Source organism: Nipponia nippon, unplaced genomic scaffold, assembly GCF_047370975.1.
Source record: "Nipponia nippon isolate SJK-2023a ecotype South Korea unplaced genomic scaffold, ASM4737097v1 scaffold_5, whole genome shotgun sequence".
NCBI lineage: Eukaryota > Metazoa > Chordata > Aves > Pelecaniformes > Threskiornithidae > Nipponia > Nipponia nippon.
Window position 1 is genome coordinate 62,500,477 of NW_028262369.1, and position 26,830 is coordinate 62,527,306.

General features: G+C 43.3%; 1 protein-coding gene across 1 annotated transcript in view; it reads right to left on the bottom strand.

Annotated features, from left to right (window-relative positions):
* Positions 1-26,830, bottom strand: part of CPS1 (carbamoyl-phosphate synthase 1) — a 190,925-nt gene that overhangs the window by 75,554 nt on the left and 88,541 nt on the right. The window contains exons 4-11 of the mRNA XM_087732304.1: positions 26,266-26,408; positions 23,969-24,072; positions 19,584-19,735; positions 11,387-11,496; positions 7,127-7,271; positions 5,943-6,032; positions 5,170-5,226; positions 2,621-2,713 (exon numbers count right to left, since the gene is read on the bottom strand). Coding sequence (XP_087588430.1) covers positions 2,621-2,713; positions 5,170-5,226; positions 5,943-6,032; positions 7,127-7,271; positions 11,387-11,496; positions 19,584-19,706 — 618 coding nt within the window. The 5' untranslated portion in view covers positions 19,707-19,735; positions 23,969-24,072; positions 26,266-26,408. The remainder of the gene's footprint in view (positions 1-2,620; positions 2,714-5,169; positions 5,227-5,942; positions 6,033-7,126; positions 7,272-11,386; positions 11,497-19,583; positions 19,736-23,968; positions 24,073-26,265; positions 26,409-26,830) is intronic.

Consider the following 26,830-nt stretch of genomic DNA (forward strand, 5'->3'; position numbering starts at 1 on the left):
TAGCGGTTTGGCAACAGATAGATTATCATGTCCAGTAATTACCAACATTGAACAGCTTACTTCATTTTCAGCTTTATTTGTGATGTTGCTTTTTAATCCTATAAAATGAAGTTATAAACATAATGAGACGACCAAAGCTCTGTTAATCTTATTATATCTCCCTTTTAGAAGCTATTTGCAGCATCTTTACAGTAATTCTGTCTTAGTAATTGCAGAGTTTAGCATCAGCAACCTTACCCATTTCTGAGTTACTGCTCAAAATGGCTCCACCTGCATCTTGCAATCATAGATCACAACCTCAATAAGCAATTGCCATCCTTCTGTGTAGCAAAAAGGCCCTGGCTTCAAAATACAGTGGAGGCATTGGCATGAGTTGGTGAGATCCTCGAAGGTGAGATTTGCAAGGCAGTTTATGAATTCCAGTGGCATCCCAGGTAACCAGTTACTACTACTATTAACTAGTTACTGGATGTTGTCTAGCTGGACTTTAGTAAAGCCTTTGACACAGTTTCCCACAGCATTCTCCTGGAGAAACCGGCTGCTCATGGCTTGGACAGGTGTACTCTTCACTAGGTAAAAAACTGACTGGATGGCTGGGCCCAAAGAGTTGTGGTGAATGGAGTTAAATCCAATTAGCGGCCGGTCACAAGTGGAGTCCCCCAGGGTTCAGTATTGGGGCCAGTTCTGTTCCATATCTTCATTGATGATCTGGATGAAGGGATCGAGTGCACCCTCAGTAAGTTTGCAGATGACACCAAGTTGGGTGAAAGTGTTGATCTGCTGGAGGGTAGGAAGGCCCTACAGAGGGACCTGGACAGGCTGGACCGATGGGCCGGGGCCAACTGCATGAGATTCAACAAGGCTCAGTGCCGGGTCCTGCACTTGGGTCACAACAACCCCATGCAACGCTACAGGCTTGGGGAGGAGTGGCTGAAGAGCTGCCTGGCAGAAAAGGACCTGGGGGTGTTGGTCGACAGCCGCCTGAACATGAGCCAGCAGCGTGCCCAGGTGGCCAAGAGGGCCAATGGCATCCTGGCCTGTATCAGAAATGGTGCGGCCAGCAGGACTAGGGAAGTGATCGTCCCCATGTACTCAGCACTGGTGAGGCTGCATCTCAAGCACTGTGTTCAGTTTTGGGTCCCTCACTACAGGAAGGACATTGAGGTGCTGGAGCGTGTCCAAAGAAGGGAAACAAAGCTGGTGAAGGGTCTGGAGCACAAGTCTTATGAGGAGCGGCTGAGGGAACTGGGGCTGTTTAGCCTGGAGAAAAGGAGGCTGAGGGGAGACCTCATCGCTCTCTACAACTACCTGAAAGAAGGTTGTAGCGAGGTGGGGGTTGGTCTCTCTCCCAAGTAACAAGTGATAGGACAAGAGGAAATGGCCTCAATTTGCACCAGGGGAAGTTTAGGTTGGATATTAGGAAAAACTTCTTCACCGAAAGGGTGGTCAGGCACTGGAACAGGCTGCCCAGGGACGTGGTTGAGTCTCCATCCCTGGAGGTATTTAAAAGACGTCTCGATGTGGTGCTTAGGAACATAGTCTAGTGGTGGACTTGGCAGTGCTAAGTTAACAGTTGGACTTGATGATCTTAAGGGTCTTTTCCAACCTAAATGATTCTATGATTCTGCTGTAAATCCAAGCCTGGATGGAGACTGCACTTCAAATTCCCCCTTGCTCACCAACCAGTCTGTTCAGGACTGCTTCACGCTCATGCCAGTAACACACTAGCTTGTGTGCAGAACAGTACACAAGCAACTATTTGCAGAGCCCTTCCAGAGCCTCACTGATCTTGAAGGAGCTGCAAACACCATAATAAGCATGGAATTTGTAAAAGGGCCTCATACACTAAATTCTCACTTCAGTGCTTAATCAATGGGATTAAGCACCCAAGGCACTCTTTATCCCACAATTAAATCCCCAAAGAGTCTACAATTTAAGATGTTAGCCCTTGCATTGGAACAAGAATAGTTACTATTTTTAGTATGGGCCTGGTTTGCTACATCCTTGTGATTTGTAACATTCTTCTCAGCTTGTGGTCAAACATAGTTTGCATGCCCAGCTAACAGAGTACAAACTTAACTGCTGTTCTGTACATATCTATAGCAAAGCAGCTAATGCCAGTAATATTAGATCCAGGGGATTCCTAACTTGGTCTCTTTTTGAAATCTAGAAATATCTTCTGGAATCACCTCAGCGAAATTATGCCTGAACACAGATTATGAAATGTTATTGTGAGCTTCTCTGAAATTTATTTAAGGACAGCAACCATTCTTTTTATTTATTCTTCTTATGTTTGAAAATGTCCACCATATACTAGGTCTAACTGTATCCCCAATACTTCTCAATCCTGTCTTTGTAACACACAATCCTCCAATCAGAGTACTGTTCAGACTACATCCAGCTCAACGCAGCTCATTTTACATCTTCAACACTGCACCTAAGGAGCCATGGGGATTCTATAAAGATGATGTTGAGCTGATAGTCCTTCAAAGCTCTGGAAAGGTGTATGGTTTAGAAAAGGTCCCCAGATTGTTTAGAAAGACTAGATGATCCCCAGAGCAAATGGGGAGCAGTTACTACCTGGAGTGTACAGCCCTGGGACTACAGAAGAACTTCTCACCTTTGTTGAAACTTCTGCAATTAAGTTTTGCTTATTTGGGTCTGCAAACTCCATGGGTTGACCTTCAAATTCAATCTTCCCAAGTACCGTGCCCTGTGGAAATACACCAGTAAACAACAAAGCATTAGCAAAGGAGAAGCTGTGAACACTGGGACAAGGTGCTGACAGGCACAGCAACTGGAACAGCTGTTTAGAGATGGTTTCTTGGCGGCTTATAACCATTTCTAGCATCTTCAGAAGTTTATGAGCCTACCTCAGTATCAAAAATCTGTCTAAAATCCTTCATTCAGGAGAAAGGAATTGTCAGCAGTAAAATTTCTTAACAGGCAGTTTAGCAAGCTGTCTAGTGACGGTAAAATGGGTTGCCTTCCAAGAGGATCAGAATCCAGATCCCTAAATAACTGTTGTGTAGATCTGGGAGTAATCCACACAGCAGTTTGAAGCTTTTTGGTTTTGGAAACCCACTTCAGCCGCCTCCTGTGGACAGCTACAAGGCAGCAGAAGTGGGGTAAGGCAAAGCTGTATAGGAGGCAGGTCAGCACAGCTGTTTTCTGAATGAGCTGTTTTTTAAAAAAAAAAAAAAAAAATCACCTCCAGCAAGTTCTACTCTTTATTTCTGTTACCACTTTGCAAAAGCTAGGACTTGCTCTGCCAGCAGCATATCCTTCTCCACCTTCTGCTCATTAAAGTTCTCAGTGGAAAAATCCTTGTTTTGACTTTGCCCCACTCCTGAAATGAGTGGGATTAACATAGGGTGAACCTCTTCTCAGCATGGGGACAGGGTGTACAATACAGAACGTTTAAAGGATGGAAGGGGAAAGTAAAACAGAGGAGATCAATGTTTTGTTGTAACTTTTAACGCATAACACTTTCATGATAAAACATGTTAAACTCAGCTTGCCCTGTGGTATCAGACCAGCACGCACACCAGGATTGCTCACTGGGTTTAGCAATACTTCCATGAGATACTTCCACGGTTGGCCATACCTGAAGTGTCCTTGCCATTTTCCTAGGGGAAGAAAGAGTCAGCATCTTGCATGGCCATGCGCACTACTAAGGGTAAGTTTTAAAGACAGAGTTTTGCTCTTAACAGTGGCTGACATCCTATCTCATCTTGAGTAGCACCTTACACCAAAAGCTACTCCAGGCTGCTTTGCGTGGAGCAGAGCTGAAAAGGTCAGCATCATCTTAAACGAGTCAGTTTCTTGGGAACCACAGAAGCTGCTGAGTGCCACCATGCAGTCAGTCCCATAAATGCTGATGACAAAGCCCTAAAGCCATTGCTCTCAAACAGGAACGCTGTGTCTTACCTTGCTCCCAGATTATTAATCTAAATGGTGCCCTGCATTTACCTTTAGAGTCCAATTTAACAAGTCACTGCTCATTTCTGCATTTATCATAATGAAGCGCTGTTCTCACCCCCAATTTAAAAATAGACATGGAGTGAAATACTAAGCTGTTTTTTTCAACCTGAGAAGACTGAGAGAAAAGGCTACATTATGCACTATTTTAAAAGCCATAAACCAATACCACTCAAGAGTCCCAGTATAATGGGCATTAGTATCATACACTGCTAAGTTACAGGATAAACATTGAAAGCATGTTTACTTTGGATGAAAGGAACACTGATCCATTAAACAGAATGTCTCAAGAAAGCAGAAAATGTACTGCCACTTTCTATTGTATTAAACTGCCTTGTCCGCTGTCTATAACAGCAGGACAACACCCTATCTTCCCATAAGAATTCATTTCTACAAATATTCCTCTATTCAAGCTGGGTCATTCATATTTTGCTCTGTGGAATGAAAGGGGGTGTGGGCTTGGACTGCAGACTGCAAATTGATCACCTAAAGAAAAGAGTAGCTTCAAATAATCCATTACAAAAGAAGAGCCTCCAAGGCACATTTACATTCAGACTGGCTTTGATCACTGTTTCAGCCAGTGTGAAATGTACCTTACCATTAACCTCCATTCGGTAACGTAATCCTGCTCATGTCCTTCAATTGTCAGCTCTTGGAAACCAGAGAAAAGTAATGACTATTAAAAATAATAACAGGCTTCAGCCAAAGAAAACCAGCCTGAGTGAGGAATCCAGCTTAGGTTACTGTAGGCATTCCTGTGCCTCTGAGGACCAGGAGAATTTCCACTGACCAAAGGTGGTGCTGTCTGTGAACTAATATCCACAATATCTCACAGAGTTGCTCTCTCTGACTGTTACTATCTGAGGCAACATGTAGTTGACTACTACAGATTGTTGTGTCTGACACACTAGTCTGACACAGCTACCTGAGGCCTTTCATTTACATCAGCTTGTGCTGGTTCACTTCTGTAGAACAGGAAACCCAGAGCAGATTCAAGGAGAAGGGGTTCCCTGGGATCAGAGTATTGCCTCAGATGTACAGAAGACACAGAGCCTTTGGAAGAGCACGAGGACCTGAGTAGCATCTGAGGTGAAGGCTGCCCAGCAGTAGCATTGCTACCCCACTGTTAGAAAAAGGGCCCAGCAATAGCAAGGTTAATGCAACTAGATCAAGGGAAGCAGATCTTACCTTGTCACGAATTAATTTGGACAGCATTCTGGTATCAATCCCATACAGTGCAGGCACCTGAAGAAAACACAAGATAAGGATAAGTTAGAGAACACGCAGCTAAGACAGAGGAAGACGGCAGCCAGATCACTTTTCTGAGAAGAACATGTACTCGTTTAAGGAGCGCTGTCTCTTAGCAGCACTATTACCAAGGCTGCCTCACTTCCAGTTCTTCATTTCTCCTCCCGATTCCCTCTTACAAATAGCTTAGTTCTTCAAATCTACTTTCTGCACTAAAAAGCACAAAATAAAAAGCTCATGTGGCAAGTATCTGTCTCATTTCTGAGCTCCATTTTGCCTTACTTATGAGCACTTAACACTCCCAGCTGTCACAAGTCAGTGGCAGTCTACTTGACTCCCACAGCTTCAAGTCAGTGGGGTTCTGGCAGCTAACATCTCTTGAGGTTATGACCATGGCAAACACTAGGAGCAGCACTACCGAAACATTTCACGAGAGAATAGAATATAATCTAATGTGTATCATTTTTACGGAGAACCAAATATCCCCATTTAATTAACATGCCTTCTGGACAGATTTTGGAAATACCATTGCATCCTGAAAAAGAGAAATGGATGAAGAATCAGGGAACTAAGGAACACAGAATGAGCCCAGTGCAGACTGGTGAAGACATCTGAGGAGAAGAGTGGTAACCAGCTCAAAGCCAGCAGTTCTTTCCCCTGTTCCCATACACACAGGTCCATTCTCATAACGTAGTTACCCCTAGATTGCTCACCTGTTCTTCCTGCAACCACTCTCCCAGGCTCCTAGCAGCCTGCCAATGGCTGTACTCATGGCTGTAATCCAGCGCCAGCAAACCTGAAACCTGCAGAGAGAAGAAACGTCATTTTGTGCTGAAGGATCACTCTGTACTTGCCCCGTACCTTCTGAGTTTTCAGTATTCATCCACTGCAAACCACATCACGGACAGGACACAAGGCTAGGCAGACATGGTATTGCTGCTCTTATATAACAAAAAGATAACAAATCTGAGTCTTCAGAGGGGGAGCGCACAGAACAGGTACCTGGCAAACGGGTAAAGACTTCATGCTCTGTCATGATTTTACCTGCGTCCTTTTACTTAGGAAATTAATAGCATAATGTGGCTTTCAGGTAACCAAAGCTGCAAATTGTACTGAACTGAGAAAACACTTCTCGTTAGAAAGAAAAAGGAAATTTAAGACAAGACAAAATGTTTTATTTTGATTCATTTTTTGTTTAAGAAAGCTTTTCACTTTTAAGTGACATTTCATTTCAAAAGTCAGCTGCAGTTTCCAGTGGAGTTAGATAGCTTATAAAAGAGTCATTTCACTTCAGGACAGATAAAGCATTTCACTGGTTCTGCAATTACATGGTTTTGTTTCATTTTTCAGTACTGCCACCACTGCATGGACACAGCCCTGCTCCTAGCCAGTATCCCCTGTCACCACAGTGTAAATACTGGCTCCTGCACTAGTACGTATGGCCTTCTCCACACAACTGTCACCTCCCTCGTTTGTGGTAGTACAGACATATAGAGAAAAGTCTCAGCACACAGAAACTTCTCATTCTCACTGGCATTTGATCTCTCTGTGGCAACCAGTCCTGGGCAAACATGGATAAATATAAGGCAGAAGGGAATGTGGAAAAAAAGCCATCCAAGACAGCAGTTCACAAAAACTGTAGCATGTCTGTCACTGATGGGAAATACACTGCTTTCAGACAGCACATGGTCCGGTTCAGAAGGCAAGATGGATTACCTTTTGCCGCCATCCCTCCAAAGGACAATATCCAGAAGAAGAAACAGAAAGGCTGAACATCATTGATTCCTTCTAACTTCTGTGAGGGTGCCAGTAAACTCTTGCACACATGCACACACACACACACTCATTTAGGCTGCTAGCACCACCCTTTGATCAGCTCTGCATCTGCCACTGTTACCTTGATCCCATCAGACTCCAGAAACCTCCTGAGGCCCATTTCGTCCAAAGCAGCCGTATCAGGCACTCCACCATTCCCAACTATGGGGTTAGCCAGTGTAAGAATCTGTCCTTTGTAGCTGGGATCTGTCAAGGCTTCAGTGTATCTAGATGAAGAAGCAATAGAAGAAAAGTACATTGATCTGGAGTTGAAAGGAAAACAAAAGAGTCAGTGAAAACAAGGCAGATCTGAATTCCCATATGACAAAAAGACAGAAATGGTATTCATGTGAAAGCATTCTCAGTATAAAAGCAAACACCTCTGTGAATCTGCCCTGACTTTGCCATCTGTGATTAAATATTTGACACAGAGAACAAGGAAAGGCTTTGGCTTCTCATGTTTCATTTAAGAAAAGCACAGGCACTATTAAAACACTCAGACTCCCTGTGACTTAACCTAAGGTAAACAACTACACAAAGTGCAGAGCAATCACAGAACTGCAGTAAGCGCATGGCATATCACTTGACCCACAGATAAGAGCTTGGGCTTCATCATTCCCTGGGCACACCATGTGGGCAGTGTTTTGTCACCTCTTTGCCCTTCCCTCCATGCGGTGCAAGAACTTGCCCCTCTCGGTGGCAATAGAAAGCTCAAACTGAAAAGCTGACAGACAACAGAGCTGTTTGCCCAGGCTTGGTCCCTTCTGCAGTCTGGAGCTTGCAGGTCTTGAGATGTTCAGGGCTGTAACTGCTCTTTCTGTGGGGGAGCAGGTAGACAAATCTATGCCCATCTTTTTGTCTGGGGATCAGGAAAGCAGCCGTGAATCATCATTGTGATTCCTCACTACAACTCTGGGTTCTTCTCTCCTACCTGCTCTGTCAACAAACCCTGCCATGGTACCACTTCTGCAGCTTCTCCCAGCAGAGGCCTGGCCTCTCTTCTAGGCAATCTCCAGGTTCCCACCTGCAGGACGCCATACATTTCACATGACAGAACTCCAAAGTGCTTGGAAGTTGGTTTGTATATCTCTAAAGAAGGCAAGTTGAAGGCAGTGCTTTGGGATTCAGCAGTCCACCCTGGTCACAATGCCCCAAAGCATGTCCTTACATCTTTAGCCCAGGCAGAAGCCCCAGGAACAGCAACTTTGCTCAAGCACCTGCCAGAATACCCTTCTCAGCAAGGACATATCTAAAAGCATGGTGGAACATTCTTCTGCAGTGAAGGATCAAACCTAGGATTTTGCAAAGTATCAGCTCTGGATCCAATAGATCCAGTCTCACTTTCAACCCCAAAGAGGGGGACAGGGTAAACATGGTCTGCATGACCATGCTCCTATTCCTCAGCTTCAAATTAACACACAGTTCTTCAATTTCTCCCTTATGCTGTAGCATACTGTTGCAGCAATCCATTAAACAATTGCTGTCTCTCAACCCAAAAGCAGCTGTAATTTAGCAACAGATGAAGTTATCCACACAAATATTTAGCCAAATGCATAAAGACACTTCAGGATGAATCTGCCCTATACAAAATGTAATTTATTATTGTCATTATTGTCTAAACAATACATAATTGGCAATTCCAGCCATCTACCAGATATCAGCAAGTCACGAGAGACATTTTTATGGAACATTGGACTTACTGCCAGAAGATTAATTGTCAAACATTGGGAAACTCTTCAGAAAACCCGGAATGGCTGCAGGCAGATATAGACAACGCAGCACACCAGCCAGGTCTGAGAAATGACATGTCGAATGAACAATGGCCATGAAATATGTTCAGGTAAGCCTCTCCTGCTGTTCAAATCTATACTTCCTGCTGCAGGTAAACAACCACATAAAGTGCAATGTGATCACAAAACTGCAGTAAGTGCATGGCATGAGCACATTTGGCATTGCGCTCTCCTTCCAAGTCAATTGGTTATGCTTCCAAAAGACTCTTTATTAATGACAAAGCTAATGTAATTAACCTTTGCATGTTATTTGTAATCAGAAAACAAGGACAGAGAGCCATTGGGTTTGGCTGGGGCATGAAGGACAGCTCTGCACTGAGGCGCAATGCCCTTTAAGCAGGCACAATGCCTTGTGGAGCACAGAGGAGCAGATGGGAACATGAGCTCCAAAGATGCTGCAAGGTCTAATCCTTGCTGTGCCTGCCCAAAGGCCTGCCTTATTTCAGTAAATTCCCGTCAATCAGCTCTTTTGCTAGAATATCATGGGAAACACATGCAGACTTATTAGAGGCAAATGCATTTACTGAGCTGTTTCAAACATGGGAACATTTTATGGGTTGTAATTCTTCTTTCTTAATTGGAAATCTCCTCTCTTCCTTTTTGTTCCTATACAAACAGATGGGTGCAACACTAGGATTTTTTTTTTTTTTTGAGAAAATGTTTCTGAAAAGTTCTTCCTCATGCTTTTCTAATGAATATTCAACATTCTACCCCCGAAACAGTGCTCTCTGCCCTCTATTCCAGAGTAATATGACAACATTTCAGCCAGCTTTAGCTACTTCAAGCCTGAAAGCTGTATGCACATAAAGTGTTTTGCCTCCCAGTTCTATGACATGAATCAGAACGTGGGAGTCTGGATGAGGAGACAAGGTGCAGAGCAGTATATTAGTCATTCCAGTACAGAGCCCATGCTGACCCCACTCAGCATCTAGAAATACCCACTTCACAGAAAGCAGTGGTCTGAGGCTTAACAGCAGCCATGGCAAAATCACCCCTGTGCTAGCCTCTTGCTCCCTATACTGACAAAATGCTATGTGCCCAGACAGTCTGTAAAAGGGCCCAACCCTGGGCACTTCCTTCACGCAGGCACTTAGACTCTTACTGTGTCAATGAAAAGTGGTAGCTGGGTTCCTCTGGATACATGAGGTCTTGATCTCTGTGCTCAGGAGCACTAGGCAGAGCTACAGGGTTTCTTTCACTGGACAGCAATCCCTGGACTGGGAGCAAATCTGTCACTTTTACTATCCGCAACAATGCTGTAAACTCTTTTCTTCCTCTTCTCTGAATCAATCAATCAAGGTCATGTTCCTGGAGAGTGCTCTAGACATACAACCTTACATTTTGAATGTTCCCTCCATGCCCATATGCTCCCCAGCACAGAAGAGGTCTCTCTTTCACAGGCATCCTCTCCAAATCACTAGAAAATGAGCAAACACAGCTTCTGCTGCCACAGTAACATGTGGAGAGGAAATTAATCCATCAGGTCCTCCTTGACTTTTGTGATGTGACAAGATTTATTGCCCATAATCTATCACTGAGAAGAGAACTCTGGTGCCCTCCATCATTCTGATCTATATTAAACAGTTGCTTGTTGGCAGGTATATTAACACAGGCAGTAATTAGTGCTGTCAAAATACTTAAATAATTGCCTCCTAATGCAAAACTTTGCAAACAGATTCCCCTCCACAGCAATTTAACATTCTTACCAATGAGATCATTTAAAAACTCATCCTGTGAGCACTGGTTTCTCCAAAGGAGAACAGAATTTGGGGAATGCGAGACAGCTGGGCAAAGACAGCTATGAATGACTGCAGAAAAAGCTCAAACACCAACAACCTCAGAGCTGTCTCACCTCCCCAGGGACATGTCTCCCTCCTAACCAAAAGCCCCATTCCTCTGGGCAGATTTCCTCTGCTCAAGCAATTCGACAAAAGCACCGGCAGCATTTGGCTGCCATCCTAAATCAGCCACTGGCTTGTACCCACTCAAGAGGACAGAGAGTCATGCTAGGTTAGGCATGAATCTGATCCTACGCTTTAGCTGGAAAGGGCACAGAGTTTAAAGGCATCCTTAACTGTGGTATGAGCCAACAAATGTCAGAAGGGATGGGTCATATATGTGACCAACTTGGGAACCTCGGGATTTAAAAATTTTGCACTCAGAAGCCAAGTTTCATTACCCAGGAGGCTGCAGATGCTTCAAACCTCTATATTTGATCAGGACACTGGAGGAAGAACAAAGACAGCTCCTCTGCTCTGACTCAGCGATGGCTGCATTTCAATGGGAAGTGATCAGATCCCCACATACCTCACTATCATGGTTAGTTATATCAGTCTTTAAAGTTGCTCATCACCACAAATGCTATGACACGAGGACTGCCTGAAGTCTCTTCATTAACTATGTCTCTCTGTATCCCTGGACTACAGTGTTTTCTTATACAGAACACTACATGTTTGGATCAGGACTCTACGAGCTCAGAAAAAGCAGCTTTCACACTTTAACAAGCTCCCAGAGAAGTTTTGGTGCTTATACCTCATTTGCTTTTGCCTTACCCAGAAAGGCCAGTGTTGAATACGACTTCCCCTGCTGTGGAGGATGGATAGCCAAAAGAATAGCCCTTCATCTTCGTCCCATCTTCCAGCACCAAGCTTGCTGTCTGCGCCTAGAGAAAGGCACATGAAGAGACTCAAATACAGGAGGAAAAGGCTTGATGTTTACACAGGTAATGCTTAGGACACCTGCCTTTCACGCCTCACGTTTTAAGTATTCCTGCCCCTCTCCCATTCCCAGCTGCCAAGATACTGTTTCTTTTACTAGTCTCCTGATACTCTTTTTCTTTCTAACACTTAGGAAACACTGTGCTCCTAACGAGGGCAAGGCAGCTGGCAAACCTCACCACAAGCAGAGCATGTGCTGCTATTACTGTGGGATCAGCCTTCCATATCACTTTGTTCACTTCTTCCACCCGTTATATCTTGCAATTAACCAATATCATAACTCTGTAGGGAAAGGATCGCCTCTGTCCTCAACGTTTGCTCAAGGCTTGCTGCTGAGTACACTGGTTCTCATCCAGCTGTGACCTTTGATAGGTGCTTAACTTCTGTTGCAACTGTACAGCTAAGCCAGTAAAAACAAGTGTATCCTTAGTTGGACTGGTGTCAGACAGCAAAATTCAAAATACCAGTCCGTTCCGTGGCAGGACACAAGAAGAGAGGAACTTGTGGATCAGATGGACGCTCGCGGTCTCAGTTACGTCAGGGATAGGCATAAATTGTCTTGGAAGAGGTAGATATGGAACAAGCAACCTAGAGGAAAACTTCCCATGAAACCACACCTCTTTCAGAGAGTGTTTAGCAGAACTGAGTCCCACACTAACTGTGGGATCCCTTACAGGCTTAATCACTATTTTACAGCTGAGGAAAATGGGACACAGAGAGTGACTTTCACAAAAGTCGTTAAGAGATTCAGTGGCACAGCTGGGTCTTTGCACATACCAGACTAAACACACCATCTTTTGCCTCATTTGGAAACTAACCTTTCTTAGCCTGTCCAGGAATTAGATGGGAAACCACCGGGGAACTCCAGCTTTTACCAAAAAAATAACAAGTATATGCACAACAGAAATGACAGAATGAGTTGGGAAATTCCTTCAGACAGCAGGATCATTGATGACTTGCAGGGGAAGAGAGAGAGTAAGCAAAGCTGGAAATAAATTTGCCAATGAATTTCTGGGCTTAAAAGAATTTGACGATGAACCTTTTGGGCCCTGAGAAACTTCCACTTCTAGAATGCAAGCACAGCTGCCTCCTGGGCACAGAGCTGCAGTCACAGAGTGACCACCAGTGCAAAAACCCCAATGGTCTGCACCACAGGAGGTGTGCCAAGTGTGTCCACCAGGCAGCAGCTCTTACCATGATTTAAATTCATATTGGGTTTTTTTACAGAACAATTCCTCCAACTGGGATTTTTTTAAAGAAGATTCAAGATCAATTTGCTGTAGAAAGGAGCAGGAGAGCTACTTTCCATTAGCCGTAAATCAGATGAACAATCACAGCAAGGAGAAATTTCATTCCTAGCATTGAACATTTTGTAACAATCATGGCAAACATTCATCTAGAGTTCCTCTGCAGTTACAAATACTGCACAGATCAATTACTAATGTACTGCAAAATACACTAAAAAAAAAAAAAATCAAACTGCACTGCCAAGTAATTGAATTCTGTGCATCTGGGATGCTTTTAGACTTGCACTTTTTCCTCATTAATGTCAAACATCCAGTCATTCTCAAAAGGTTTAGCCATCATTTTCTGAACCTTCCCGCACCATTGGATGGGATAGTCAGCAACACCAAAATCCCCTCCCTCCCCAGTTATAAATACAGTTTTTGTGGCTAAACCCCCTAGATTTAGCCCAAATAAAAATTGCAATTTGGTCAGCTCCCTAATCTCACTAAGCCTCTCATTACAGAAAGCTGCCACACACCCAAAGCATTACAAAGCACAGAGGTCGCCTGGGTGCCTCAGGTTGGGCTTTGGAGAGGACCTCTGCCCTTTCTGAAGCCTGCTGAAAATCCAGCCCACAATGCTGACATGGGAGACTGACTGTAGGAACCGGTTTTTCTCAGCCTTGGTTTCAAGAGATCGATCCCTTCCCCCAGCAGGCCACATATTTGAGTCCACTCAAGTATCAACTCCAGTTCAAGCAAGTCCTACCACTCGTTGGTACAAGCTGGGGTAATTGCCTGAATTGCAGTCTGAACTGCAAACATAGCCTGGGAGAATCCTTCAGGAAGCAAAGTCCACAACAGTGGAATGACCAGAAAAGTTAAGATCCATCTAACTCCTGAGGACCAAAGTCCAGAGCAATCACTGTGACATTTAGAGCCTCACCCTCACTATAGAACTTGACAGGAATCTGCATGTCTTTCATCCCACCACAGACCACCTGCCCTTCTACACACCAGACCAACACAGAAATAATTTCTGTTGAACAGAAGCCCCCATTGTACTATTAGAGCCCCTACACAGTGTTCAAGAAACGCAGAAAAATGTCCCTGAGCAACCATAACCTGCCTGCAAGTTCAGCTATAGTTAGGGATAGATGTTCAAATGTTTCCCTCCCTTACTTGATTTATTATTCTTAATTAAGTGGTTGGTTTGTTTGTTGAGTATTCTAGAAGCAATTATTCTTGCTTACATTTCCAGCAGCGGTGTTACCATATCCCTAAGCTGCCAGCCTACCTTGTCTTTTCAGTTTTGTTTTTAATGTGAAAAGTGATTTACAGGCTATAGAGAAGACCAGTTGGCTCAATCAAGGATTAGCTGGGAGAGATTTTCACTTTCAAAAAAACAACAAGCAAGAAATAAACAAACCCCCCAGAGCTTCCACAAGGTCCTTTTGTCTCCACCCTTCTCAGAAGCATCCCCCTGTAGTCTCGGATAAATCTCTGTTGTAGTCTCAACTAATGTGTTTCTTCCACACACCCCCACAATGTGAGACACACCGTTTGCAATCTGATTTCTCCTTCCTACACACCAGTAGCTTTACCTGTAGCAGAGCTCCCTGTGCTCCAGAGAGGCTGCAGGGCTCTAAAGAGCTTTGAGGATGGAGATGATTAACAGAAAGGGTCATGCTGTAGCTGTGGTATTGCAAGATTTTGTGCATTTTGTCAAAGCAACTTAAAGAGTTAGCAAGTTCAGGTCCCACTTCACTAAGCACTTCACACATGAAGTAAACAAAGCACTGTAGCAGTTAAAAAAAAAAACAAAACAACAAACCAATAAGTAAAAAACCAGATTAATTTAGTTCTAGTTAGTTCCCTGCTCTAGCAGCCCTTCCCATCTACAGGATGGATGATAAAGATCTGCAAAATCTCAAAAGATCTGCAGTGCAATTTGCTTTTCAAAGCATGTCTGTTATAAACCCCCGTACTAGAAAGTGAACAGGTAATTTTTCCTCTTTTCTACTTGCCTCACAGAGTAACCAGTCAAGGAAGTCAAGTTTTTGCCCTCCAAAGAAATCCCTCAGTTTATCTTGGCAAGGCCAAGTTGAACCCTGAACGCTGGGCTGCTGAAGGACTACGAGCATGCTGAGTACCAAAGCCAGGATGGGCACTGATGTATGGCAGAGACACAGCTGGGTCTCAATTTCAGTGCAGGCCAGTCTATTTCCCTCCAGTAAGAGATAATAAAACATCTCCTTTCTAAGGCAGCCCATGATTCCACAGAGCACGACAGCCTCTGCCGCATTTCTTGGCACACAAATCTGGCTGGCTGCCTTACAGCCAACATATCAGAAGCGCAGAAGAAACCAAAAGCCACCAGATTTCTTCTACAGTAGAAAGCTGGTGCCAGGACTGTGCTACATTCACTCTGTCAAGACCAAATAACTAGCAACAAAGGAGTTTTCTCTTCGACAGAAAAATGTCTCTTCTTGTGAGTACTACGCCATCACAGGCTGGACATCACTAACAACCAAGCCTTCCTTTGCCAACACTTTTTTTAATATATAAATTTTATTTTAGCACATTTGCTTCTGGCTAAAATTAAGAGAAGAAGAAAGGGCAACAACAAAGAATGAATCAAAAGTCAGGTCAGTGTCTTGGGATACCTTAGGCTAGCTTTAGGGAGAAGCTTTGGATTAATTCCTTTACAATCCAAGCCAAAGAGAAAGCAAATCCAGAAGTGCAACACAGGTACCATGGTAGAAAAGTCACAGCTCCTACAACTTGAACTCTTCTTAAGGCTGTTCACAACAATGCCACAAATATTTGTTCGTGACAAAAATCAAAGGAGGAGGGGGAACCAAGACAGGGGAGGCACCTAGCAGAAGTGACTGAGTACTCAAGGAAATGAGCACCCCTTCTCTCCCCCACAGTAGCAGCTCACTGATTTCCCCCCATCTCTAAGGGAGAAGGCCCCGTTTTACCTCCCCTTCACTTTCACCTCCAAAGGGAGAGGAGTGGAGTAGCTTGTGACTGATCTTTCACCTCCTCGCCCATGTCTCTGCTTCCCATGCAGTCATTTTCTCAGTTACTTTCCACCTGCCTCAAAATATATTTGAAGAGCCCTTTTACAGTAATCTGAAATAGTTTCTAAAGGCAGTGCTCAAAAATTTTCCTCCTCTCCTTCTCATTTCTAACTATATTTTTAGCTTGCTCCTGGTTTTTATAGCTCTCCCAATCCTCTCCTTACTGAGCCAGCTATACTGTTACAAGCCACCTATTTATTGCTCGTACTACTCTTTACATCCCCATTTAACTACATTGGCCTCAGATGAGCATTAAATGATACAAGCTTCGAGCTGCAGTCTCTCTGCCCATTCCTGAATTATAAAGAAGCTTGATTACCCCAAACCCAGTGATGCTAAGCACCCCTACAGAGAGCCCACAGGGGTCTCCGATCTGTTCTCTGTGCCCCTCTTTCACCCATGGATGCTCTATCTCTACTTTAGAACTGAAGGATGGGATGCAATAGGGAAATACAGACCTGTGAGTCCCCACATCTCAGGGTGCTCACCTACAATGGTGTTTCCCCACATATACTGAGTTTAACTGGACAGAAAACAGTCTTGGGAGAAGAACTATTAGGCACTCTACCAAAACTACCACCTCTCCCTCATGCTCTCTAATACTTTACTTAGCGTATACATAGGTTAGAAACATGTTCGCACTGTATTTTGTTATGCTCCCTAAAACAGCCCACTGAGAAAAAGCAATAAAAGGCAACTAAACGCTCATTTAAGCCTGCAGTAATGGGAGAATGGGATCATTACCTATACTGCCATTAGCCCACACACCTTAATTACTTTGCATTTCGCTCTTTCTCCAAACTTCTTACAAATATCTGTTACCTCTAATGATGGCTGGAACACTTAACCCAGCCATAAGTCACTACTTGGTCACTTGTCGCACAACTACAGTTAACTTCCACACTCTGATGCAAAGCTATGCAACAGATTGGTTTTTTAGGACCACTCATCCTTGAATTTTCCCTCAGGCCTGCTGCTTTACTGCTTGCATATGTATATTAGAGATTCTCTTCCACTTCTGCTTCTGTATGTCCCATGGAAAAAGGTATATAAGCCTGACGCTGTCTTAAAGCAAAAGCCCCAGGCCAGGAAAGGGGCAAGTTTTTGTATTCTGTGTTCTGAATTGAAACAGAATCACGTGGTCCCTGGCAAAGGTGGTGTTAAAAATCTGAGCTGAGATCTCAAGAGCCACAGGCTCCTAAACTATGCTAAATATCAGCCTTCTTACTCTCCATAAGTTCAAGCATCCACTCTGACAGCACAAACTCCTGTAGGTATTGAACTCAAATAGTCAAGTCTAATAAGGAAACAACTTTCCCCAGTGTCAATGCCAAGGCAGAAGATGTTGCATAATATATGTCAGAAAGAGACTTCTGGGGCTGGCTGGCTAGCACCACACCTTGTGGTGAGTCAGCTCGTCACAGTGCAGGTACAAATGCTCCACTGGACTTACCACTTCAGATGCACAGTAGGTCTTGGCCACCCTGCAACAGATCCTGGGCCCAATTCATTTCAACCCATCTGGGCTGTATTTGCGATTGCTGGTACTGAGGTTAAAATAGCTCCCAAGGGTTTCACTTGGCATTGTTTTCTTAACAGGTATTCATTCTCCTTGCCTTCAGCATTGATGTCGCTGGCTTTAAGCAATCACTGTTTAGCTTTACAAGCACGGTATTAGGTAGATGCTAGAACAGCTGGTACTGTAACTCCGTCAGAGTAGGGCAGCAGTTTCCCATAGGCATGAAACTTCTTAATTGGATGCCTTAGCATGACGAGAGATGACCTTGTAGGTCTGCCACTGTGCAGTCCTTGAATGAGTGACACCATCAATCTGTCATTTAAGATGCCAAACCCAAACTTCAGATGCTAATCCATCAGTATAAGAATGCATCAGATCCAATCTGCTACAGTTGTCTACCAGAATTATCCTAGGATGTGTAAAGAAAGATGGTGTCTCATCAAAAGCTGAACCCGCAATCCTAACCATGGGCTACAAAGCATTACCAGCGGAAGATGCCTTTTACTGCAGACTTACAGCCACAGACTAATCTGTCTTTGAATTCACTTCTCTGTGCATCACAAGCCTTCAATTGCTGTACGTTACAGAGTATGGCACAAATAACTGAACCAGCTCCAAAAAGCAAGAGAGGTATCAGAGGCAATAGAGACAAACAAGGATGGTGTTCCAACAGAACTCTTCAGTCCTGCTTACTTGGCTTGACAGTTTCTAAAACCCTAGTGAACTTGAGGGTACCTGCATGGACTCCTGTTCTACAATACATAGCATCAGCATACTGATGCTACAGGCCGTCACCAGTCACAAACCAAGCAGCCAAGTATGAATTCTGGGCTCCTATCCTCTAGGCACTGTGACATTTGCCAACAGTATCTCTCAGTGCATTCACAGGTTCCACTCATCCAGCAATACTGGCAGTAAAATTGTCTCCATTTTCTCCTATCCCGTTTCAATTTGAAGCACAAAGCCCAAAGAGAAGTTGTTCAAACTGTGTCGCATTTTGCTTTGTCACCCTAAGAGACACTTTTTAGCCCAGTGTTGAGATTTCAAAATGGAACAATAGAAGCCGGCACCTGCCCTGAAAGATGTAAGTGATGGCACTGCCCCACCTGAGGGCTCTGACATAGTTTTAATGTGTGGTCAGTGTCAAACCAACATAGCTTCACCAGTCTGAGGAACAACCAAGGAACTTGCTTCTCATACCCTGCTTCCTCTTCAAATGGTGCAGCTGCGGAAACTGGTGACCATGATGGCTTTCTAATTCACAAGTAGGACTCCTGTTGCCATCACAATGAGGAATAACTTCCTCTTAAGCCAGATCTGATTGCAGAGTCAGGATCAATCTGCTGGGAGGAAGATTACCGTCCTGTGTTTTAAGACAGTGAAAAAGGTAACAGTTCGTGCCTACTGTGCACTCTCGGGAAGGGGAAGACAAGTCCTTTAGCAAGAACACTAGTCACAATACAGGCTCCGTTTCTAAGTGCAGGTGAGACAAAGCTAAACTGAGAACTCACATGCTGAAGGAAGGAATGAAAATAGGGATGCCTCTTTCCTCATCCAGTTTTTCTGTAGCTACAGAATTCACGCAGAAAGTCCCATTTCACCACTGTACTCTGCCTTAGTTACACTAGCAAAGCTGGTCAAATGCAGCTCTTCTAACAAAGAGCAGAAGAAAGTTGGGGAAGTGAACTGAAGGGCTTCAGCCCCAGTAAATCAAGAGCTGATACACTGATGCATTCACAAAGAATTGTCTACCTCTCCAATTAATTTCAGAGCCATCATGGTTTTCAATGCATTGAAAATGGATCGTTTGTGGATCCAATAGGATTAATCACATACTTCAGGTGATGCGTGCTTTTAAATATCTAGCTGATTCGTACCAAATATGGACCAAAAGATTCTGTTACCTATCAGTCCTATAGAAGGGTGGGGTGTTTCTAAAGAAAATCCTATATAATAATTAACTGAAACCCTGAACTTCCACCTTTTGGTGCAATTTACCCTGTAATGTAATTCCAGACTACACAAAAATTGTGTTTGCTTAGCTAATAAAATCATTTAGCCAAGCAACCCCCTGCTTAGGGTTCAGACAAATCTCCTTTGGTTCAGTTTTATGTGTCTAGGTAAGCCCTGTTATCTGCAGCAACCTATCTCTCAGCATGCCAAACACATCTATTAAACCACAGTAGCTCAGTTACTGTTACCTTGATGCTCAACAACCTGGTACCAGTCCTTGAGAAACTCCAATGATCAGCAGACACATTGCAAAACTCCAATCTGCCTTTCAAAGTCTTCACCACTTTGCAAGCTGTCAAAATTCTTGTCATCTTGAAAGTTGCCGATGGGTAACTAAAGTCTAAAGAAAACAAGACAAAACAAAAATCTGCTTCTATGTATTTCTTCAAGATTTGGTGCAGACAATATACTCTTGCAGATCACAGGGGAAGAAAACAGAGACACAGCGGGTGTGCTGGACTGACTGTACAGCGCCGCCCTACACCTTCCCATTTATTCTGCCATTAAAAGTCTCTGGAGCAGCCCCACCTCCTCCTGCCCCTCCTCGGAGGGGTGCTTGCTTAGACAGCCTTGCAACACTTTTCTTCAGGTCGGTCTCTGAGCACTGTTGTAGGTGTTGCATCACAGGCCAGACACTAGCTCTGCCTGCTGGAAGACAGCAAAAACTACTAGAGAAATCACACCCAATGCAATGAAGACAGTCCTCATGCTCTGAAACACTTTATATTTCAGTAGGAGACAAGGAACAGCACCACTTGTTCTCCAAACAGCACGTGGTCTAGGCAAATTAAGAGAATGTTCATAGTGTGCTTTTTGAGTGCTCTCCAACGTGTGATCTGGGGTCTGCACGTTAGCTAGTGGGACAGCCTGTGACTGTTACAAGCATACCTGTACGAAAAGTAGTAAAGTGGGAAGACCAAATTCTGTGGAAACCCATAGCCTTTTTATTCTGTGTTTTGAGAGTACACAGTCACCAGAAGCCCTAGCACAGGTCCTAAAGTGCTGCTCCTACCCAAATAAATGACAAGGACATCACCAGGAAAAATAAATGGCTGCAAGAGAAAAACATCCTTTGGTAAAATTTCAATGGACAACAGCTGAAATAAGGTGAAATGTTCCATATGCTATCTCCTAACTGACTACAGACCTTTGTGACTATCGCATATTTCCTATAACCCTACTCTATAGTCTTTAAAAAGAATCATGTTCCTCATTAGCCAGACATGAAAATGCCTAATGAACACAAAAGCTGTGAGAGAAGCATGCATATTATTATTCTTCAAGAACTAAAATGGCGAGGCATCTTTTGAAACCCTGGTGATCAAAGCTTCAATTAGCTCAGAGCAAGGGGGAGAAAAAAAAAAAAAAAAAAAAAGATTTATACAGACTTTCTTTTTGCAGCTGGACATACACTGCTGTAAAGGATTTAGGTGACCTTTTCTAATCACTGACAGTAATAATCAGGACTTCTTTGTACACAGTGGTTTGAGATTAGTCTAAATTGATGCCAGTATCACATAAAAATATTTCCTGTGCAGCTTATTACAGCACCAGGTTGAACTGTCATGCACATAATAAAAGACAGAGAAGAGAGGGCAATGGGTTTGGGTACCTTTGTGATGTGGAGAGCTTATGGGAGACTTGGATGAGAAACACAGGGGAAAGGCCTGAATCCAGATGATTGAAAAAGAGAGACAGAGATGGGGTGGAAGACCGACTGGGTGTAGAGGATCTCACTGCTTTAACATGAGCTTTACAAGTGTGCAGAGCTGGGAGAAGCAAGCCAACAATGTTCTTTGGTAACTTGAGTGTGGTTTAGGAAAGACATAACCATTTTCCCTACAAGAAGATACCTGACAATCATTTTGATTCATAGAAGGAGTTTGAGAGAGACAGATTTCACTTTTTGCAAACAAACAAACAAAAAAATACAGGGAACTGGGAAATGTTTTTGTTAGCTGTTCCTCTATTTGCTTGGCTCTAGCTTGTAGTGATCCAGGTTGGAGATACACACGGGAGAGGAGACATACAGAAAGCAAAGGCATACTTACAAGTGAATGTGTTGCAAAGACCTCTACCTTTTACTAGAAAGGTCATCTTAATATACAAACACATGTGCACTCGCACATGCAATTCAGAAGCCAGTTTTCTTCCAAAGTCACATTTCACATTATGTTAGCTTTACACTGCCACGAATGTCATACATAGCATTTGGAAGGTTACAAGCACTACCCTTTGTTATGGCTGTACTGAAGGGCAAATTCTGCACTCCATTTTACTCTCTACCAACATCAGGAAGTTACTTTGGGCCCTGGGTATACACGTGTTTGAACCAGAACCAATTCACACTGCCAATTTCAGCACCCTAACTGGTAATTCCTAGCTACCCCCTTCCACCACCTGAGTTTCAATGTGGCTGCACAATGAGGCAGATGGATCCAGCTAAAAACTAACCCTTTCCTTTCACCACAGGGCCATTCATGAGCACAGGGGATCAGGAGTGAGCAGAAAAAGGACCATGCCTTTTGGCAGAGTAGCATCTTTTGGCAGGTGAAAACAGCTGCATAACCACATCATGAACGGGATTCAGTTTGTCAGGGATCTGCAGTAGATACACAGATCTAATGTGGCAGCTGCATATTAAGGATGAAATGCTATATGGGGGAACAACAGGCAAAAAACTACTTTCCTTCATCACCTCCACAGCAAGGATGCCTCACTGACTACTGCTATAGATTTGACTCTGCTGTCTTCCCTTTTTCTCATCCATGTTTTATTATCAAAATTGACTAAGCCCACCTCAGACCTTCTGAGATTAGGAAGGTTATGTCTCCAGCGTAAGAACCAGCTTCCTTTTCAAAGCCTCCACCATGATGGAGGAACTTCCCTCAGACAAAAACAGGAAAAAACATCCAAGCCATTTGGCTCACTGTCAATGTGCTAAGAAGAGGTGATGAACTGTTGACTCTGTAAGGACAGAAAATATACCAGGTATTCCCGAGAGAAGCCTCAGTTCAGAAAAACCTGTCAACATACAAACAAGCCTTCTGTGGTTTGGACAGATCTTAAGGATGTGCTTCATTTAACATAAAGACCAGAAGAGGCAGAATCACTAAGAAACAGGGAATCAATAAGGAAAAAGAAACCAACCACAGAAGAGTGGAAAAAGGAGAGCAGAGATCAATGGTTTTATGGAGATACAACCATACTGCCTGAGCTTAAAACTTGCCTGCCAGTACATGACTTGCAATCATATCATCCCTTCAGGAAAGAAAGTTTGGGCAGGGGCTCTGGAGGAAGGACGCATACCAGAGAAATCAGGAATGTAAAGCCATGAAGGCAGAAGATTCACTCAGACAAGAACAGTTCAAATACTGGAGGGGGAAGGGGGGAAGTACTCACAACTCGGTCTTCCTTAACATGGTCTTAGACTTGGCATAGCTGTTTAGAGAAAGGCAGACTGTCTTTTGTTTCATATTCATTTATGCTATATCAAAAACAGATAGGGAGTAGGACAAGGAGAGCAAAGTGCTCATTAAAATGAGGAGCTTTTTCTTACTGTTTACAAGTGAAAAACACCAGAAATGAAATTCTGTCCCACTGTACCGTAAAAATCAAACAAAATCAGTGGTCTGTGGCTTTGTAAATCCCCAGGGCCAAGATATTCAAAGAAACCTAAGTGCCTACATTTTCAGAGGCTTCAAACAAACTGCTTGATTTTCAGAGGAGAAGTGCTCAGAGCATTTGAGGCCCTGCTTAGGTGCCCCAGGACTGGTACCCCAAAATGGAAGCTCCCAAAGCCACTCATCACAGCTGGGAAGCTCTGCTATAAGCAACCAAGCTATGAGGGATTTTTCATTTTTAAGTTCTCTGTAAAAAGCACAACATAATTCTGTTCTTACTTGAAAGACAAGACATCAGGGCCAATTTGTGGGCATGTTGGCCCAGATTCACATCAGTGCAACTCCCAAGTAACTGCCTCCAGCTCAGTGGAGCTCCAGTGGCATAAGTCTCCCCTGGATTGGGATCAGCGTAACAAGCAGGCCGCATGAATTGCTTGGACTCTCCTTGTTCTAGCTGAGATCAGAGACGAGTTTTTCCCCCCCAAGTGTCCTTCAGATGCTTTTGAAAATCTCTCCTGCCATCTGTCAGGTTGTGTCTGATTTCTGACCACCCTGTCTTGCCCTGACTAAAACACATTTCAAAAATATTGAGTGGAAAAACAGAATAGTTGAAGGTGCCAGCAAAACTGAAATTCTCTGCTGCCACAGGGAACAAGACACAGTCTCCTTCATTCCTACAGCTAGCAGAAAAGCCCTCAAAGTGATCTGGAAACTCTGTCTTCCATTTCAAGGAAAGCTCCAGTTGCTTCCCAAGGAACTTACAGGAAGAGTTTTGAAAGCACCTGAAAAATATTAAGATTTGCCATATATTTTTCTAATCAGGTGTTAGTTTATCATGCAAGATCACTGCAGCAGATGCAACAGTAAGTTTGAGCTAGATAACAATTTTTGTTCGCAGCATGCTGCTAACAACTCTATCAAACCCCATTACCTCAGAAACAATAACTTACTTTTTTGGCAGTATGTAGGGGGGGAATAAACTTAAGTTATCTTGTTCACATGCAATGAACTAGCAGCATCCAGGCATCCCCTATCATCTGATCCTCTTGGATTGCTGCAGGAGAGAAAGCAAGCTCAGTTACACTTTCAGATCTGCTCCTTTGAGCCAATCTCAGATCAAGTGATGCATTTCAAGCAAAATCCACAATATTTAGAAAACACAGTAATTGTGATGCAAGTGCGACAAGCAAAGAATTTCAAAACTAAGGCTGGTCTTCACCTAAGTATATGGAGAGAAACTGAAAGGAATAAGAATCAAGTGCAAGCCCTCAGCTCTCTTGAATCCTGTTATTTAAGCCACAGCCAGAACGTGGGGGCTTTTTTCCACAGTTTGTTCTATTTCAGAGGAGGTTTGGGGAGAAGGGTATTTTAAATTTTAATGGGAGAGGTTCAGAGCAGATCAAAATACAATCTTCAGATTCGGGTGCCGCATTTTGATTCACCCTTACCCACTCACATGATTGTACATCCTGACATTTTTCCTTCTTCATGAAGTCCAGCCAAACAGCAGAAGTCCATTATTAGAGAACTTCAGCCTTCATATATGAAGCAAAAAAGGTGTGTAGATATAACAAAAAATTTTAAGACAATGTTTCTGACCTCAGCACAGAAGATAAATTTTAAAAAGTTACACTTCAAATTATATCAAATTCAAGTCATGCCAGATCCTATCTTTTTCCAGACAGAAATTCTGCATTAGCAGAAATTGACGGTTTCATATATTCACTCAGGATATCTGGACAGCTAGAAATACTGTCTGTGTCCACTCTGCCTGCACAGATTGACTCTCTAGAACTCATACATGGAGATCAAAGCTTTGTGGAAGCATCAGATCTCCTGCGTGTGTGCAGCTCAACAGCACATCTGCTTGGAAGGCAAGTCTGGCACTGCCCTGCAGTTAGGAATTCACATCACAGGAACCATACTGCATATCCACGAAGATACGACTGGGAATGTTCATGAAACCTGGCAGAACAATACATGCAGGTTAGTATGAAGCATGATTCAGGGAAATGGCTAATCCATTCTGCAACACCTGGGAGCTGACAGCTCCTGCCAACTGGTACCTCGACAGAAGTATACTACAGATACATATATAGATGGAAAAAAGATCAAAGTTTGGCCATAGCAATTCCTCTTCCCCTTCAGCCTCAGTCAAATTTTGACTGAACAGCAGACATTCGAGCCTGTATGCTCTCTTATTGTTTCAGAGTGCCTTCATGTGGCATAAACATTGATAACCACTTTCTTTGCTTGCCAAACTTACTGACAAGCCAAATAAACGTTATTAAAAATCCACCTGCTTGATTCCTCAGAGATGGAGAGACTGGTTGTTATCCAAAAAGCCAAGCATTGCTGATTGTTGACTTTCCTTTTACTTATTATTCTATCATAGACCTGAATACATTTGGGTAAAACTGTAAGTTTTCATCCTCCTATTCCAGTTTCAGTAAAGCATAGAATGGATGTGACAATAGTCCAAGTAAACTAGACTTCACCCTAAACTTTTTTCTACCCTGAGCTTCCCAAAGAATACCAAATTGCTTTTAAACTAATAAAAAGACAGGAATGATTGAATATAAACTCAAATTCCTTTTTTTTTTTGATGGAAACCATTCCATATGACAAGGCAAGAAGAATAGGAACTAAAAAAGGACCTAGCTGTCCACTGTGTCCTTATAGCTGTGATCTGCCTTGCAGCTTGTTTTCCATCCAACTCAGTGTCTTCCTGAGATGCCAGCTGCCCAGTCCTCTCCGGTCCCTAGTCCTTTCTACCCCCGAGACCTGGCTTTTTGCTCTCTGCTTCCTTCTGCAGTTTCTCTGCATGAGTAACATTCTCCCAGCTCCTTGATGTGACTCTCCGGCCCACCACACTCCACGGGTCCTGAAAGCTGCTTTCCCTTGAGCACGTTTCAGAGGAAAGAAGTCACCCTCCCTGTCTACAGAAATTCAGTTTCTCCCATTACTACTCACTTACAGGAACACAAACAAATCAATTGTTGCATCTTTTTTTTTCTTTTTATTTGCCTGTGTGGTAGCCGCAGGCACTTGTCTTGTAATTCCCTCAAAATCTCTGTGTTCCCCCTGATTTGTCAACCAGTTACACATCAGCCTGACAGGGCAACTGATGTCTTACTTTACAAATAGGCCTGCTGCCTTCACCAGGAACTATTCTCTCAAGTCATGCACGATTTTGTAAGCATGGTAGCATTCAACTATAAGATTTTAAATGCACAGTTTTACCCACCAGCTTAAAATGTATCAGAGCAGCATACTCTGCACTCATCCACAACTCCACTCCGTTGTTTCCTTATGCTGACCATTTTACTTTGCGGAGAGTTTCAGAAAATCTGTTCTTTTCAGTTCCAAGTGTCACTGAGAAAGGCTTTCCTGTTGAAGAAAAACAGCTATTGAATAACATGGTTGAGTAAAAACTGTTAGGGAGAACATCTGGAAAAATTTAACTCACAGCCATTATAATGATGGCAAGTTCATATCAGATCAGTTACATGATCACATGTTTAATTTTTTTTGGCCTTTTTGTATCTTCACACTCATTTATTTTTTTCATCTTCTGTATCTACTAGCCAAAGACTCAGCTAAACATGGAGAGAACACCAGGGCAGTTTTATGTACTTCCAAAGACAAAGCTGTAACGATTTTATTGATAGCTGTAATTCGATTGTAGAAGTCAGCCTGAAAAGCAGAATTAAGTCCTGTCTTTACAGCTTTTCCCTTTGTTTTCATATACTTTTCTACTTGATTCTTTTTCCCGCAAGGACAGATTCTGACTGCCATCTCTGCTAACTAGC